Source organism: Cariama cristata, unplaced genomic scaffold (genome assembly GCF_000690535.1).
Source record: "Cariama cristata isolate BGI_N322 unplaced genomic scaffold, ASM69053v1 scaffold40880, whole genome shotgun sequence".
NCBI classification, from domain to species: domain Eukaryota; kingdom Metazoa; phylum Chordata; class Aves; order Cariamiformes; family Cariamidae; genus Cariama; species Cariama cristata.
The window spans coordinates 3,187-18,996 of NW_009594873.1; the positions used below are offsets into that span (position 1 = coordinate 3,187).

At 40.8% G+C, this 15,810-nt stretch overlaps 1 protein-coding gene across 4 annotated transcripts in view; it reads left to right on the plus strand.

Moving 5' to 3' along the window:
- The first annotated feature begins 308 nt into the window (after window positions 1-308).
- POLR3E (polymerase (RNA) III (DNA directed) polypeptide E (80kD)) overlaps window positions 309-15,810 on the plus strand; it is a 24,931-nt gene continuing 9,429 nt past the window's right edge. For 3 of the 4 annotated variants that reach the window (XM_009699599.1, XM_009699605.1, XM_009699620.1), the window contains exons 1-16: window positions 309-386; window positions 931-981; window positions 2,293-2,370; window positions 3,936-4,051; window positions 4,371-4,453; window positions 5,169-5,276; window positions 5,758-5,807; window positions 6,106-6,225; window positions 6,796-6,881; window positions 7,893-7,937; window positions 8,028-8,119; window positions 8,918-9,038; window positions 10,592-10,673; window positions 13,116-13,175; window positions 14,182-14,339; window positions 14,627-14,691. In XM_009699599.1, coding sequence (XP_009697901.1) covers window positions 351-386; window positions 931-981; window positions 2,293-2,370; window positions 3,936-4,051; window positions 4,371-4,453; window positions 5,169-5,276; window positions 5,758-5,807; window positions 6,106-6,225; window positions 6,796-6,881; window positions 7,893-7,937; window positions 8,028-8,119; window positions 8,918-9,038; window positions 10,592-10,673; window positions 13,116-13,175; window positions 14,182-14,339; window positions 14,627-14,691 — 1,351 coding nt within the window. In that variant the 5' untranslated portion in view covers window positions 309-350. The remainder of the gene's footprint in view (window positions 387-930; window positions 982-2,292; window positions 2,371-3,935; window positions 4,052-4,370; window positions 4,454-5,168; window positions 5,277-5,757; window positions 5,808-6,105; window positions 6,226-6,795; window positions 6,882-7,892; window positions 7,938-8,027; window positions 8,120-8,917; window positions 9,039-10,591; window positions 10,674-13,115; window positions 13,176-14,181; window positions 14,340-14,626; window positions 14,692-15,810) is intronic. The other variant, XM_009699613.1, reaches the window with a different exon arrangement.

Here is a 15,810-nt window from a genome sequence, read left to right on the forward strand (position 1 = left end):
AAAGGCCTGTCTTTCCCTCCATAGAGCACTGATTTAGTCCTCTCTTTCTTACATCTAACTGCCGGCTCTCAGAAAAGTTACAAGAACTTACTGATTTTTTTTGCTTGTCACTTAAATTTGGTGGCAGTTGATCAAGATTGTGGAGCACTAGGGACCTGATCGTGCAAACACATACGTTCCTTCGAAAAACAGACTAAACAGATTACCACTGAAAGGAACCAAGTTAACTTGAACAAATACTCTAGGCTACCTGTGGTACATGGTGCAGATGTAATGACTCATATGACATTTCTGTTTTCTTTCAGGTTGTGCCAAGGAATAAGCCAAGAAAAAGCTTTTTGTATCCTAGCATGGCAAATGAAGAAGATGATCCAATTATACAAGAGGTAAAAGTGCATTGTTGCAGCGCTGATTGCACATGTGGCTTTTTTAATTATTATTGTGGTTCCCGGTGTTCTTACCTTGCTGAAACAATGTGTTACCAGCATCAGTGGTTGTCTTATAACCAATGGCTTGCTCTGTGCAAGGGAGTATCTTGTATGGGCCAAGTATATGGCTCATGGTATTTATTTTGCCAAAATAGCAGTGTCCGTGTTGGCAGATTCAGCTCTGGTTTTCCCTCTATGTAATTTTTCCATGTCAGAAGAGGAATGCAGGTGGGGAACTTGCTTCTACAGCACTGTGTGTTTCCAGTGACTCTATTGCATGTCTCTAGTAATGAAGTTACCTTTCAGTCATACTACCAAAGAGAGAACTTCCTTCTCTTTCTATAATTGTGACAACAGATTCACTTCATGAATATGTTCTATGTTAGAGTTTGTAATGAAAAGCTAAAATTGTCAGTATTTGAGCTCTAGGGATTGTACTTTTGTCTGAGGCTCCATCAATTACAGCTGGCATCTGATGAAAGTTGTTTATTTTGCTTTTTAGATTGACGTGTTCCTGGCCAGAAGTCTACTGGAGAAGCTATATCTGTTTCAGGTATTGCAGTTAACTGTTATGCAGTGATAGTTTGTTTAAAATAAATTCAAAGAGCAGTAACTTTCCTTACTGCTTCAGCCTGCCAAGATCTTGGATATAGGCAAGCCTGTTTGGGTCTCAGTCAGTTGACACACTTAATATTAAATCATTGCCAAGAGAGGAATGGTCATTTATGGCACAGACTTGTCATTAAATCACTCTCTCTAATCACCCTGAGGGAGTTCTTTTAGTAGGTAATGTGTTTCTGTTGTGGTTTGGATAAATCTGCAGTCTCTTAGCCATCTTCTCTCATCAGTGATTTCTGCCATCTTTACTAAACAAACATTTCTTTAGGACTGACCCTATTTAAAACATCAGCAGTATTCATAAATCAGTGCAAGTCATCAGAAGAGCCCTCTTACGTTGTGGAGATAAAACTAACTAGTGATTGAAGGTGGAAATATGTTAGGACGGTAAAGGTCTGTTTTCCATTCTGCCACTGAATTTCTCTAATAATTTTATCCTTGTGATTCACTTTTCCCATCTGCAAAATGGGAAGTGTTTTGAGGCTGTTGGATGAAATATTCATTGTAAACCAGTGACGCTGACTGGCAAGCCCGCAGTCTTCGGTTCAGATCCTCTGCATGGCACGTCCCAGCAGAGCACAGCTACAGACAGCCAGACACGCTGGACCAGGCTGTGCAACCTTGCCTCTGGGATACCCACAGTTCCATGTCAGAAGTGAGCATTGATTAGCGATGGGTGTTCTGGAGAAATGGTAGCTCTGAACAGGATGCTGCTACGGCTGGAAGTATCAATGAAGATTTCATTTCGATACCACACCATCCTCTCAGCATTCCCAAATGGTTCAGAAGAAGAGAGCCATGTGGCTAAACCTGAGTCTGGTGTTCTGACTAGCTACATGTGGCCCATGTCCTGTAAGCTAACACTACTTGTGTAAACCCACAAATATTTTACCTTTAGGTAATAACTCTCCAGAGTTTTTATTTGCTTCTCACATTTCGTTTTTTGCTGAACTAATGCGTGGTACCATTTTCCTGTGTTGCAGTTTATTGTAGCATGTGAGGGGCAGGAAGGGGGTTGTGTAGTGATGAAAACAGAGGACTGGGGGTAAAACAATAGGCTTTCTCGGTCATACTCCCAGATCCCCTGATGACTCACAAATCAGTCAAGTAATTTCTTTTCTTCATGTCTTGTATCCATCTGGCAAGTGGATATACATGTGAGGGGACGGGGAAGATTGAGTTAATTTCTGTGAAGTTCTTTGATTTTTAAATGAAGAGGGTTTTATGAAATTGATTTGTTTTCCAGTATCCTATTCGTCCAGCTTCCATGACGTATGATGATGTTACACATTTATCAGCAAAGATAAAACCAAAGCAGCAAAAGGTTGGTCATCATTTGAGTCCAGTCTGTAAAAGTTGTTTTAAGTTGTACAGAATGTACTTAAGAAAAGCACATTGTGCTATTAAGCTGTTACAAGTATGCAACTACATGCAGGACCAGATCTCTGTTATAAACTTGGAGTTATGGGGGAGTCTTTCACTGTGCCTGTAAAGTAGAGTTTAGAGTAAAAGTAGTTTATAAAGAGAGGAATTAAAGTCATGATGAAAAAAACACTCTTTTAACGTAGTTACTAATGATAATTCAGTCTGTAGGTACTTGTGCTAATACAGCTCGATTTAAAAGGTCTTTACAGTATTCAGAAAGGGTTGAGCTTTGGAGACATGCTCTGTCTTTCGCTGTCAGTGTGGGTCTTGATTTCTCTCTTGCCTGGCTGTGATTCATCAGCAGTCCTTTTGAAGTCAGTGGGGTTGTGTAGGTCGTGAAAGTATAGACAAAGCCAGAATGGTGTTTGCAAATGTATCCTAAAACTTTGGCTGTGATTTTAGAATGTCTTATTTAAAAAACACAGAAATAGATGTCTGTGATGTTAGGATTTTGTTCTGGGCAATGGTTAAGCAGAATGGTTGTGTGAACTTTGGAGTTAGGATGCATGTTGTGTTCAGGAAGTCTTCTAAGTACGGTTGGACTTGATCTTTGAGGTCTCTTCCAACCATAATGATTCTATGATTCTATTAAAATTAGCAAACATTTGCATTGTAAGCCCTGTAAATCTTGTAAATCTGCCATCTCATCCAGGGACTTGTAACTCGTTCAGTTTACGAGTAACATAAAGGGGAAGGAAAAATGAGACAATAGCTGTGATATACAAATTTGTAAGGGCTTTGGCACACCCTGAGGAAGAATATCTGCTGTATTGTTATAGTACATAAAGAGAAATGCTATGCAGTAAAACGCTTGTTTTTGAACATTTGTCTGAAGTTTAAAGTTTGAAAGGGGGGAATAGTTCTCCTTCTAACTAAAAGCTTGGAGCTTGTTTCTGTGCTTCTACCAGTGTAAATCAGGACTAACTATGAAATCAGTGGTAAGTACTGCCATCTCAGTCTTAGCAGAATCGACGCCTTTGCCTCTGAAGAGGACGTGGTTGCTTTATACTGCTTGATACCCAAACTAGAAGGAAACATACCTTAAGTTTGAGAGATTCTGAATGGATCCTCAGTGATAGGAAGGCTTGAAGGACATTGCTTGTGCACTTGATCTGTACTGATAAGTAAACTAGAGTGATAGTGTAGTGGAAACTATCCGACAAAGTGAAAGTGTATTTCAAGGCTGCCTAAAGAATTCTTGTTTCTTTACTCCCATTCATTTACATGGGAGTTCATATATCTCTAGCTTACTGTTAAGATGTCCCCATCCTACAAAAACCCATATATATGCTCAACCCATATATATGCGCATAAGATTTGCCCTGTGGATTTTAATGATGCTGCTTATGTATTTAAATTTGCTGTAAACCTATGGAAATGTTAGCAAGTGTGGGATTTAATTTTAATTGATCGTTTTGGGGTTCTGCCATGGTAATTAGCTGTCTTTCCTTTCATATTATTTAGGTTGAACTTGAAATGGCCATTGATACTTTGAATCCTAACTACTGTCGCAGCAAGGGAGAACAGATTGCTCTCAATGTAGATGGCACGTGTACAGATGAAACAAGTACCTATTCCTCGTAAGTGTCCTCTGCCTTCATTGCCTTTTTGTGGTGAGCACAGATATTTGTATGGCCATCAGGGCTTCAGGGAAAGGTGAGAACAAGTGGCTATACAGTCTCTATGGGTGCTTTGTACACTGTTATATAGCAAGTAGTCTTGGAAGTAACCTAGGTTTTTTGGTGTGCTTCATGAATTCTGAATTACAAACAGTAAAATGAGTATATATATTTGCTGCAGTTGTTGATATTCCATTTTGGGAATTGGTGATTTCAGACTTTTAACATCTGTATGCCACATTGCCTGTAGAATACAATCACAGCTTTCATCTGTCTGCAGGAAGCTGATGGACAAGCAAACTTTCTGCTCTTCACAAGCTGCGAGTAATGTTTCCCGCTATGCAGCTGCTGTTTATAAAAAAGGTAAGTTTCTTTTGCTTACCCCTCACATCAGTGAAACATGCTCATTTCAGGGTTAAAATAAGACCTCCTTGTTCATTTATTTCAGCCTAGGTTTTAATTGAGTGATGAGTCTTTAAAGAAAAGACAATTTTTCCTTATCACTGACCCCAGAGTCATTGAGAAGGTCTAGCAAAATTGTAAATGTTACAGAAGAACACTGTGGGTTTGTAGATGCCTCCAGGATCTTAACTGTGCATGGTGGCTTGGAATAATACACATTTGTAGCATAAATTTATCATTGTTATTTATATTACTGTCTCCCTCTGATTGTGTCTGTCTTGTTTTCCTGTTCAGCACTTTTTACCCCTCCCTTGTCTCCTAAGGCCATCACAGAGTTTTGATCTGAGATTAAAATATATAGATTGTCTTCAGTGATGACTATTTTGCTAGGGCTTTCCTGAACTATAGGTCAATTCTGAGCCAGAATGTGGCTCTCTACAAGATCTTTTTCAACATAAAAAGGAAAGTAACAGAAATAGGTCTTGGTCTTTCATACTCCTTTGAAATCCTGAGCACTGAATGAATTTTTCACTTCAGTCCCTTTTTACGTTTTACTGTATTAAATATTTATGTTCCACTGAAGCTGTGTCTTTACTGAGACAGGGAGATAATGAAAAGTGCTGTCCTTGTGCAGTGGAAAAAATCAATTTTAACCAATGTTAACTCTTGTTTTTAGGTGAACTTCACCTGACTCCACTACATGGAATTCTTCAGCTGAGGCCAAGCTTTACCTACTTGGACAAGGCCGATGCAAAACACCGAGAAAGAGAAGCTGCTAATGAAGGTAAATGCCCCATGAGTTCTGTTTTCTTTTGGGAGGTGACATAGGAGTTCTCTTTATAACTTAACTGATAAGAGTCATCATATTCTAAAGGTGTTTATTATAAAAACAAACTGATGATAAGGCCATTTCTCAGATTGTTTCAGTGATCTTTTCCGTGTAGCTGCATAAATGCTTTTGTGGACACAGTGTGGGGGACTGGCAGAGGGATAGGAGGTGACGGATAATGTCAAAGGGCAGCAGTAGGGAATGTGTCACCACTGCCACTGAAAAGTTGCACTGCAGAGCTCATGGGAGCAGTATTTGCTATCACAGAAGCAGTGTGGTGCTGTTATGCATTGCATAGTTTGGCCAGCTGGGATTGAACCCGTGGTTATGTAGTTCCTAGTACCACTTTCTTCCTGCATGGGCCCCCAAACAGTTACAGATTGGCTTTGACTCTTTTACTGTGGTGGTGTGTTTATTCTGTTGTATTTTTTGGCAGGTGGTGATTCATCCCAGGATGAAGCTGAAGATGATGTTAAGCAAATTACTGTATGTCCAAATTTCCTTTTTATGAAAGTTCAGGCAACAGTTCACAAGAAAGCATGACAATTCACACCCAAATAAAAGGACAGGAAACCTCAGCTAGTCCTGATGACCCTGGGCTTGGGAGGGGGGAAGCAAGATGGACTTGCCCTTGTTGCACAAGAATAAAGATGGCACTGACAGCAAGGGGTGATTCATTTGAGCTCAGGCCCCTATGTTCTGTTACTTATGTGCCAAATAAATAACGCAGGTGTTTTGTTTCAAGAGTTTCAGGGCTGTATTTAATGATGGCTAAATCTTATAGGTACGGTTCTCCCGCCCCGAAACTGAGCAAGCTCGTCAACGACGTGTTCAGTCCTATGAGTTCCTGCAGAAGAGACAAGCAGAAGAGCACTGGGTTCATCTACATTATTATGGCTTGAAGGTAGGTGTGTGCTGGCTGCTGAGGAGGCCTCCTGGGCCTGAAGGCTCAGCCAAGTCTGGAACTGCTTTTAAATCTGGGGCCATGGGAATCAGGGAATCATCAAAAGATAATGAAGAAAAGTAGGTCTGTGGGCTTGAAGAGACCCTGCAGTGCTCTGTACCTCTTCCACTGGATAATGCTTTGGGGTCTCCATGCTGGAAAAGGTTTAGAACTGAGAGCTGGACACACATAAAGGGAGGTCTGAGTATGAGAATCACTCAGGTCTTGGAGTATGAACTGGACTTTGTGAAAGACCTGGGGAACTCAGTCTGCTGAGTGTCAGAAATCCTGTTTGTCTCACCCACATACATGTCTGTCAGGAGATTTCAAAGTCATAGCAACAGAAATGTTCCCACATGATGTCAGCATTGTTCAAGAAAGTGAAAGCAGAGTATCAGTTAGTGAGGTGGAATGCTTGAATGGTGCAGTAATGAGATGGTGGTCAGAGTTTGGAATGAGGAATCCGGCTCTCTGGCATTTTGTATGTTTTCAGTATGTGGTAGTGACTCTTGGTTTTTTCCTTGTCTCCAGGATAGCCGTTCTGAACATGAGCGCCAGTATTTATTTAGTCAAGGTCATGGCCTTGCTGAAAACACGGAATTAATTAAATCTCCGAGGTAATGGTTTGATGGTTTCCTACAGAAATTGCAGTAATTTGTTGGCTTTGTTTTCAGAGTAATAAGCAGGTGTATTCTTTAAAAGTCTGCTCTTTGATAATTCTACCCATGATAAAACTTGAATTGTTTAAAAAATACAGAAACAAAGTAGCCTTCAACTTATTCACGTTGCTTTCTTTGTTTCCCTGTACTCTGAGATTAAAAGTAGTTGTTCTCACTTGCGATAGTAGCCTGTTGTACGTTATCACAACCTTGCATTATTGAGACTGCGAATACTGTAAAGGAAAAGTAAAAAACTCCTGGTTAAAATAAATTAAAACTCTGAAGCCAATAACTTCTGTTGTTAGTAAATCTTACAAAACCTTATTTGGTGACTTGTGAGAGACACCTGAAACTACTTGAAACTTGTTCAGTTTTCTTTCTTGGTGACTGCAGCTATACAGGAGTCTTCCCATGATGCAGTCAATACTAATGCTTTGCCGTAATTTGATACAACCATTGCCCAAGTAGTAGTGAAGGGGCAGACCCTCTCTTGGTTTAATGGGGTGGGTGTGTTTTTTCTTAACATTTAACATCTCAGTTGAACAGTGCTAGGTGCTCTGAGAAGTCTTTTGGATCCAATTCTTTCCTCACGGACACTGGTAATTATGTGGGTGGAAAAGAGTTTTTGATTTCACCATTCACCAGACCCTTCTTACTGCTGCATCAGAGCACCTGTGTTTAACGTATTTACTCTTGTAGTACCTTTGTTTGGACACCTCACCTGTACAGAAGAGCTGGGATTCCAACTCCCATTTATTTCATACCTTCTCTTTGGGCAGGTGAATGTCAATAGCTTTTGCTAGTACTGATTTTACAGAGGAAGATGGGAGAGGAAAGAGGAGAGCTCTTTTTTCAGGCTAATGTTTGTTTTGTAGATTCACACAAGTAGGATTGCTGTAAGCAAGATTGTTCTTAAACCTAGGAAGTCCCAAGACAAACATTTTAAGGATGTGTTTTCTTTCCTTCTAGTGAATATTTAATGATGCTGATGCCTCCAAGCGTAGAGGAAGAGAAGTAAGTGTTTGTGTTTGTACGGAATGTTCAAAGTCCATATTGGCTGGATGCTCTTCTTCATGGGCTGCAAATCTGCTTGTTTATCTCCAGTGACAAACCAGTGGCTCCAAGCAATGTGCTTTCTATGGCCCAGCTGAGAACTTTACCCCTTGCTGATCAGATTAAGATCCTGATGAAAAACGGTTTGTAGCTCTTGTAATACTTTGTGTGTAATACAAAGTGTGTAGCACTTTACTTTGTGACTTTTAATTGCCTCAGATAAGGTACCTTTCCTAGTAGTATTAGTTCTGTCACCCCACCAGACTGGCTTTCTGATTCTGTGAAGAATCCAAATCCCAACCTTTTCCTTAAAAGGACCTGCTATGCAGAGGAGAGCAGTAACAGCAGATCTGACTGCTGATCTCTATGTTTGCAGACAATTTACTCTTTGAATAATTTCTAATCTGATGATAGCTTTCTGGACACATCTATTTCAGCAGGTGTCTCCTGGAATGTGGCATCTCAGTGTGAATCATAAGTTGAAGGTTAATGCAACAAGCTGTACTTTGGAATTTTCTGGGAACTTTTCAGTAATACATGCTTCACGAGTGTCATCTGGGAATTCTATTCTGTCTCTTCAGAGTTACTATCTGATGAGAGCAAATCCTGAGGACTGCCTCAGAGCTTCCTGTCTTGTCAGGTGTCTGTGTTTCCAAATGTTGCCAAAGGCATAGATTTGGCGTTTTTTATTTATTTTATTAATACATTAATTTGGAACCAGTTAATCAACTTTGATGCGACACTAGGAGATACTTTTAGAACAGATGATGGCTATAGTGCCAGAGGGGGGGGCACTTAGTAGAACTTAGGTTTTGGGGGTTTTCCAAGTTATAGCTTTGACTATGAACTTCAACGTAAATCATAGTATCCTAGATTTATAAATCTATGCCTATATCATGTGCATTGAAGAAACCCTTAACTTGGTGTATTTTGCCTTTCAGTGAAGGTCATGCCATTTGCAAATCTGATGAGTTTGCTAGGCTCTGGGACTGACTCTACGGCAGTTCTCCGCTGTATACAGCAGGTGGCAATGCTGGTCCAGGGAAACTGGGTGGTGAAGAGGTATGGCTCGTCTTTGTTACTGGGTCATGGTTTTCTGCTCTAAGGAGAGGATGGGAACAATGGATTTTATATACACATCTTCCTTGTGCCCCAAAGTAGCCATGTTCTTAACTCATAGTACTGTAAAATCTTGATTTAATGTTTGGTGCTTTTTAGTGCAGACAGAATCACAAAATTCAAAGAGTTGATGTTAAAAGATAGTACCTACCCCCGCTAAAATTATGGCTGAGCAGTGATGTAATCTGTATTTGCATTTGAGTTATGTCAGGTTTTTGATGTTGTCTTCACTCATGTTCTTTTGTGAGAGGACTGTCCTGAATTCTTCCAGAGATTAGTGTCAAATATAAACACAGAAAACGAAACCAATGTCAGATATAGTATTGTTAGCTAAATTCAGTCAAAGAAAGATCTTTGTGCAGTCACCTTGCTGTTCATCAGTGGATGCTGCTCTTGTCAGCTGAAAGCTATCATGTAGAAGGCATTACCCACTTAATTATCAGGCGTGGGGTACTGAGTGTACCACATGAAATGGATTCTGTATCATCCTCCTGTTTGTTAGAATAAAGCATCCCACTGGGAATTGACGTCTAAAGTGCAGTATGATTTTTTTTTTTACCTGGGTGGAGCACTGCATGCAGAGAATTATAGTATCTGGAATAGCTCTCTGTGTTAAGATGAGTGGCATCAGCTACCAGGCCAAGTCTGTTAGCAGATGTGTTTCAGCTGTTCTAATACAGACCTGTATTAGCAATGTGAACAGTTTTTACAGCAACCCTTGCTATCCCTCCAGCCATTCCAGAAGGAAGCTGGAAGCAAGTTAAAAGGTAGTATATTAGCATTCAGATTGTTTTTATGTTATAGCTGATTCTTTGCTACTAGTCCAGGGAGGATGTGTATATCTCTAGTAGATGTACATGTTTGGGATGGTTGGGCACAGAGCAGTACATGCACACATCAGAGGTGGGACCCATTTCTTTGGCCTGGGTAGGATCAAGATCATGAACCTGGGTTGCCTTGAGGCTTTGGAGAGCATGCTAACAAATGTCATCCAGGTGGTCTTGCAAGCAGACAAGGACACAGGGTAATCTTGATCTCAGGGCTGTTTGGTTCGAGCATGACATTTTGTAGTATTGTTCTCTTAAGCCCTTAATTGCTGGGAAGGAGACAAAAAACTCTTATGCCCATACATCAGCATTTTGGCTAATTCAGGGCTGTGTGCCAGGTTAGCCTAAGTATTTCTTAGGATCATTCTGGTCTTGTTTAACACCAATCCAAGGGAGGCTAGGCTTCACAAGAACAAAGCAGAGCTTGTATCTGTGTTGCACACATCTGCTAGCCACAAGGCTGTGCTTTGCTGGTGTATGCCTTTTTGCACTAGTGTAATTGCAGTGGTGTAATTACACCAATATTAATTCCTTTAATGAAAACTATGCTTTGGATAAAGGTATAATTTAACTGCAGAACAGGGAGGACATGTTTGTTATGTTAATCTTCACCAATGCTGTTTTTCTGGAGTACCTAGTAACTAACCCATCTTTCTTTTTAATTAACAGTGATGTCCTTTACCCAAAAGATACTTCTAGTCCACATAGTGGAGTCCCTGCAGAAGTGCTCTGTCGAGGGAGAGACTTTGTTGTAAGTATAAAAGTGTTTGTTGTTTTTAAAGGAAAACACAGGTGAAGTTTGCCTGGGAGGCCACTGCATTGCAAAACTCTGCTGCTCTACTGCAGTAAGGTGTTTCCTCTAAAGAAATTGTTTGTATTTTAATCCTGCAGATGCTGTTACAAGTCTGGCAGGGGAAAGTTGGTGTAGATTGACATTGTGTCTGGCTGGCAGGTTCAGATCGTCTGTCATTAACAGTATTCATCCCTTTCTAATACATGCTGTAGAGCCACTATCACATAGCCCCTACAATGCAGGGCTTACAGAAAAGCCACGGCTGGATAATAAAGTAATTGTTTTTCCAGATATATTTCCATGGGCTCAGGACTGTGAAGTCTGAGGAGGTCAGTGTGTGTAAGCCTTGTGCTCCCTGAGCATGCACTGTTGATCTTTAAAAAGGACTTTATTCCCCAGAGCTGCTAATCAGTGAAAGGACTTTGTTCCCAGGCACCTTTTGTGAGCAGTAGCTGCACATGGAAGTTGAAATGAATCCAGGTCTTGTAAACACACATGTAACCACAGCAAAAAGGAACAACCTCTGCATTGTGTTTATTTTCACTAATCATGAAAAGAATTAAGTTCCTAAGTCGTTCTAAGTTCATATTCAGTTTATGGCTTCTGCCCCATCAAAGAGAAGCTGAAGAGTGCATTACTCATTTTTTTCAGTTAGACCTGACTGTTCCCCTTGTTTGCAATGTTTGTTTATGAGATTTAGCTCTGAATAGGAGCATTCTGTGCAAGAAACTTTAAAGATATTACAGTACTAGTGTAAGATAAAACTGATGGTGATTGAAACTGACTTTTTATTGTGTCTTGATGTCTGCCTGAGACACTGTCATATGGAGACCTGGATTCAGGTGTGAGCCAGTGACATAAGTCTTTAGGACACAGCAGATTAGGTGACATGTCGTGTGTAAAATTCTAGAGACCAGAAATTATTATGCTCAGTTAAGTAAGCAGTAGTGTTTTAGCAGTTAAGGTGTAAAAATAAATTATGTTCATTTGAATTATGTCAAATATACCTGGCATGAGAAATGGATCTATGTTGATCTTAAAGGCAAGTAATTTGCTAATTAGCTCTACAGCAGGGAAGAAGTTAAAATGTTAGAAAATAGAAAGCGTTGATATTTCTGGCTTTCAGACAAAGTGAAGTGTGTGGTCATAAGGCTCAGAAACAGTGTGTAATGCTGTATTGCATCTGTGTAGAAAATGTGTTCTAGCTTAAAAAGTGAACTTTGTTTCCCTGTTGTATGTATTTGTGTAAAGTCATTAATAAGACTAAAAAAAAAATTTATGGGCAATAGTGACTTTTAGTGTCCGCCTGTTCCATGTTGTACTTTGGGGAGGAAGAAAAGTAATTTGTGTCTTTTCTGAAAGCTGCTGTTTTTTCACCAAATTCTTACATAATAAATTCAGAGGACATGAAGTACCATTGGCTCTAGTTGAGGGTAAAGGGCCTAATAAGAAATGGCTGCCTCAGAGTTGTGCACAAGGAGAGCTGATAGATTTTTCTTCCTTTGGACAGCAGCTTCTTGTGCTTTAAAACAGAAATGCCTTATGCCCTAAAATGATCACGGTGATTTTGTGTGTTTGTGGGCAGAAAGAAGCTGAGTCACAGAGAAAGATGCATAGATGACATTGTAGGGCAGGAAGAAATTGGCAGTAATGAGATTTTGAATTCTTCACAACATTATAAATACACACAGACTAGAAGAGGTTGTAGTCTGTTGAAATGGAGACAGGAAGAAATCAAAGGTCATGTTCAGATAGTGTTCTGCCCAAGTCCTCATGTATCCTGTTAGCCTGCTCCCAGCAGCTGCCTCTCAGGATGTTAGACCTTAGGAGCTGCTCTGCAGACCACCTAGCTTTTCCATTAACTGGGGACAAGTATGCGAGTGACAGGCCATCTCAGCATAACTGTAGGTGACTGTGATTTGCATTGAAGAAGGGAGTGGGCACTTTGTAGGGGGCTGTGTGCTGGAAAAAGGCAACAGTCAACCTCTACAGGCCCCTACGTTAACAGAAGTGGATGAAGAGTTTCTTCAGGTTGATGGTTAGGTATGTGAGAAGCTGAGCCTCAGGTGTGACTTGTGAAGTCCCAGCATCACTGCAGTGGAACATTTTTTTGGAAGCTAAATGGAGTTTGAGTTCAAGAGATTCTTCGTAGCTTTTGTAGACACAGGTTCGCCAAGGCAAACCATGGACTCTTGATGCTTTTGATACTCTGTTCATGGCCATTTGAGGCCAGAAAGTGCTTTCCCACTACCTGGCTGAGAAACACCTACTTCCGCATTCTTGAAAGGAATGGGGTTTCTATTTTTCTGGTAACATCATTGAACAGGTTCATTACTACAACTTCAGTGAAGCAACTGCTAAATACAGTTACTAGGCTTTTCTCCTTTGTTCCCTTCCTAGATGTGGAAGTTCACACAGGACCGCTGGGTTGTGAGAAAGGAAGTGGCAGCAGTTACAAAAGTAAGTGATTTTTTTTTTTTCTTCCTAAATCAGAAGTTTGTGTTAAGTGTTGGGCATTGTCTGTACATTGGTAGTGGATGCTGCTGCGAGCCTTTTCTCAGGTTCACAGCGTCTGCATTACTGCTGACTTGCACTGTTCGCCAGTCATGCCTTCACTTTTGAACAGGTATAGATACATACTCTTTTTAGAAACGTTTCAAGCAGCTCCCACAGTTACTGCAACTCTACAGGATATGACTGGCCTTGTAGCTGAGCCACTGGCGTGTGCCTTGTCCTCTCATCTGTTTCAGTGGAAAGCTGCACACAGTTTGAATTAAGCTCACTGATTGTGCACCAAAGCAGATGTGTGCTTGTGCAGTCCACACTAGCTACTGTGCTTTGGGTGTGTTACAAAACAGCAGCTCTTCTGTTGGCATTTGCCAATTGTTTATATTGAATAAAAGTTTTAAACAACTTGGGCACCTGAATATTCTCTTAAAACTGGCAAATGAATGAGAAACACTAAGTAAAGAGGACAAAAAATAATTTCCTTAAAATGCAGTAAAATGATAAAACACTAGTCAATTTATGCACAAGCCATCTGTTTTTGGAATGTACGATCTAGTGCTGCTTAAAAGCTGTGCACGTGTAGGTGCAGCATGTCTGGCTTGCAGCTCTAAAATAAGATTAACGTTGTAGAATATGCTTCTCTTCACAATAGAGTCTTTTCATCTCAGTTTGGAAACTCCCTTTTCTTCACAAAACTTGCCATGAGCTATTTGACTCTCAGGTCATTAATCACCACTGCTCTCTGAAGTCCAGTGCTTTTAACACTGTGTGAAAGTGTTGATGCTGCAGAGGATGAGTATCTCTGACTTAGCTGGATGTGTATTCATGGAGGTGCCCCATGTATGCCAGAACAGCCCAACTCTTCCTGTCTGTTGGAACAGTGCCCATTGCTGCCTGGCTGCATATGTCCTATGTAAATTGAATTCCATGTTATTTATGCTTTTTCTTTTTCTTTCAGCTTTGCCCAGAAGATGTGAAAGACTTCCTAGAGCACATGTCTGTCGCAAGAATAAACAAAGGTTGGGAGTTCATGCTCCCTTATGATGAAGACTTTGTTAAGAAGCATCCAGATATAGTTCAGAGGCAACATATGCTGTGGATGGGCATTCAGGCCAAGTAAATGACTTGTTTTATTTTGGGGAAGAAGCTAAAAAGAGAGAACTATCTAGTACAAAGTTTCTGTAGACGTTGGTAGGTAATTTGATCTGTATTGCCTCGAAGGTTTCCCCCTCACAGTCACCAGGCAGTGGTGTGGTGAGGGGTGTCACTGCATCATTCAGGTCATTCCTGTTCCTTGGCTCCCTGGAGAAATTGAGTATTCTAGGTAATGGCTAAAGCTGGCATGGCTGCATGCAGGCATAATGACTGAAACTGTCCTGGTATATTTTATCTTTGTCTTTCAGATTAGAAAAGGTCTATAATCTCTTAAAGGAGCACTTGACACCAAAGAAACAAGAGGCACAATCAGGTAAATGGAATTGTGCTTGGATTATCTTGAAGCATATGTATCCCTCCATATTCCTGAGTGATGTTTTGGAGTTCCTCTCTGGTTTTGAACGTGGTGGGGACTGGTCTTGTTTTGTTTAGTATTTTTCCTTTCCTGTGATTTCTGTTGAATTATTTGTGACAGATCTTGGTCTGTACTAACATCACTGGTGTTGGGGTGACACAAGCTTACTGTAGCATCCTTGTAGCAGAGCAGGGAGAATTCCTTGGCACTGGGGACTCGCTATTTGATAGTGTAAAATCAGCTGGTTCTGTTATCCCCTTCTTCATTTAAGGCAGCTTGTATGGTGTAAGATTGTAAGCAGCTCCTGAGGAGGGAACAGGGCTGCTGCAGAAGTAATTCTCACCTCTCAGTTTACAGGCTAATGTGCATGAGGTAATATTTTTTTATTTCCCCTGATTTGCACAGGGCTCTCTGTGGTGTGGTTGAGGGCTGAGCAATTAATGAAGAATGTGTTTGGCAGGAGGCTGTAAGGAGGTGTGAAGCTGTCTCTTTTTGACATCCTTCTCCACCATGGATGTCAGTGAGAATATTAAAGTAGCATAATCTGAAAAGACTGTGAAAACTTGAGATTCCAGAGAGTTTTAACTAGGCATTTGGCTCATTGCCAGACAGTGGAGCCAATGAAGAGTATAAGCAGAACTGACAAATGAGCATATGAATCCATTTCAATACCTTGTGTCTGATCTGCTTGGAAGGATTAGATGTTGGGTTATTTGGAGAGGATTAGTGAGCCTAACAGCAGAGAAGATAACAGCATGTGTGCTGTGCATGATTTTGCCTTAAACACAGCACTCCTTCCTTTGGCATTGAGACTGGATTCCTCTGCTGTCAACATGCCCCTTCCTTTCACCTCTGGATAGCTGGGTGTGGAGGGAAGCACAGGATTGCATGGGAAAGGACTCCCTCCTTTCCCTTTCTCCCCATCACTGGGGAGAATACTAAGAAGAGGGTCTCAGACTTTCATGCTGTACACGTCATGCTAAAAGGGTGTTCAGGTTCACTGTTAAGCCCTTCCCTCTCCTCACTGTACCTATAGGACATCCTTGTGCTGGCTCTGGTGGTTGCTGCAGCAGGCCC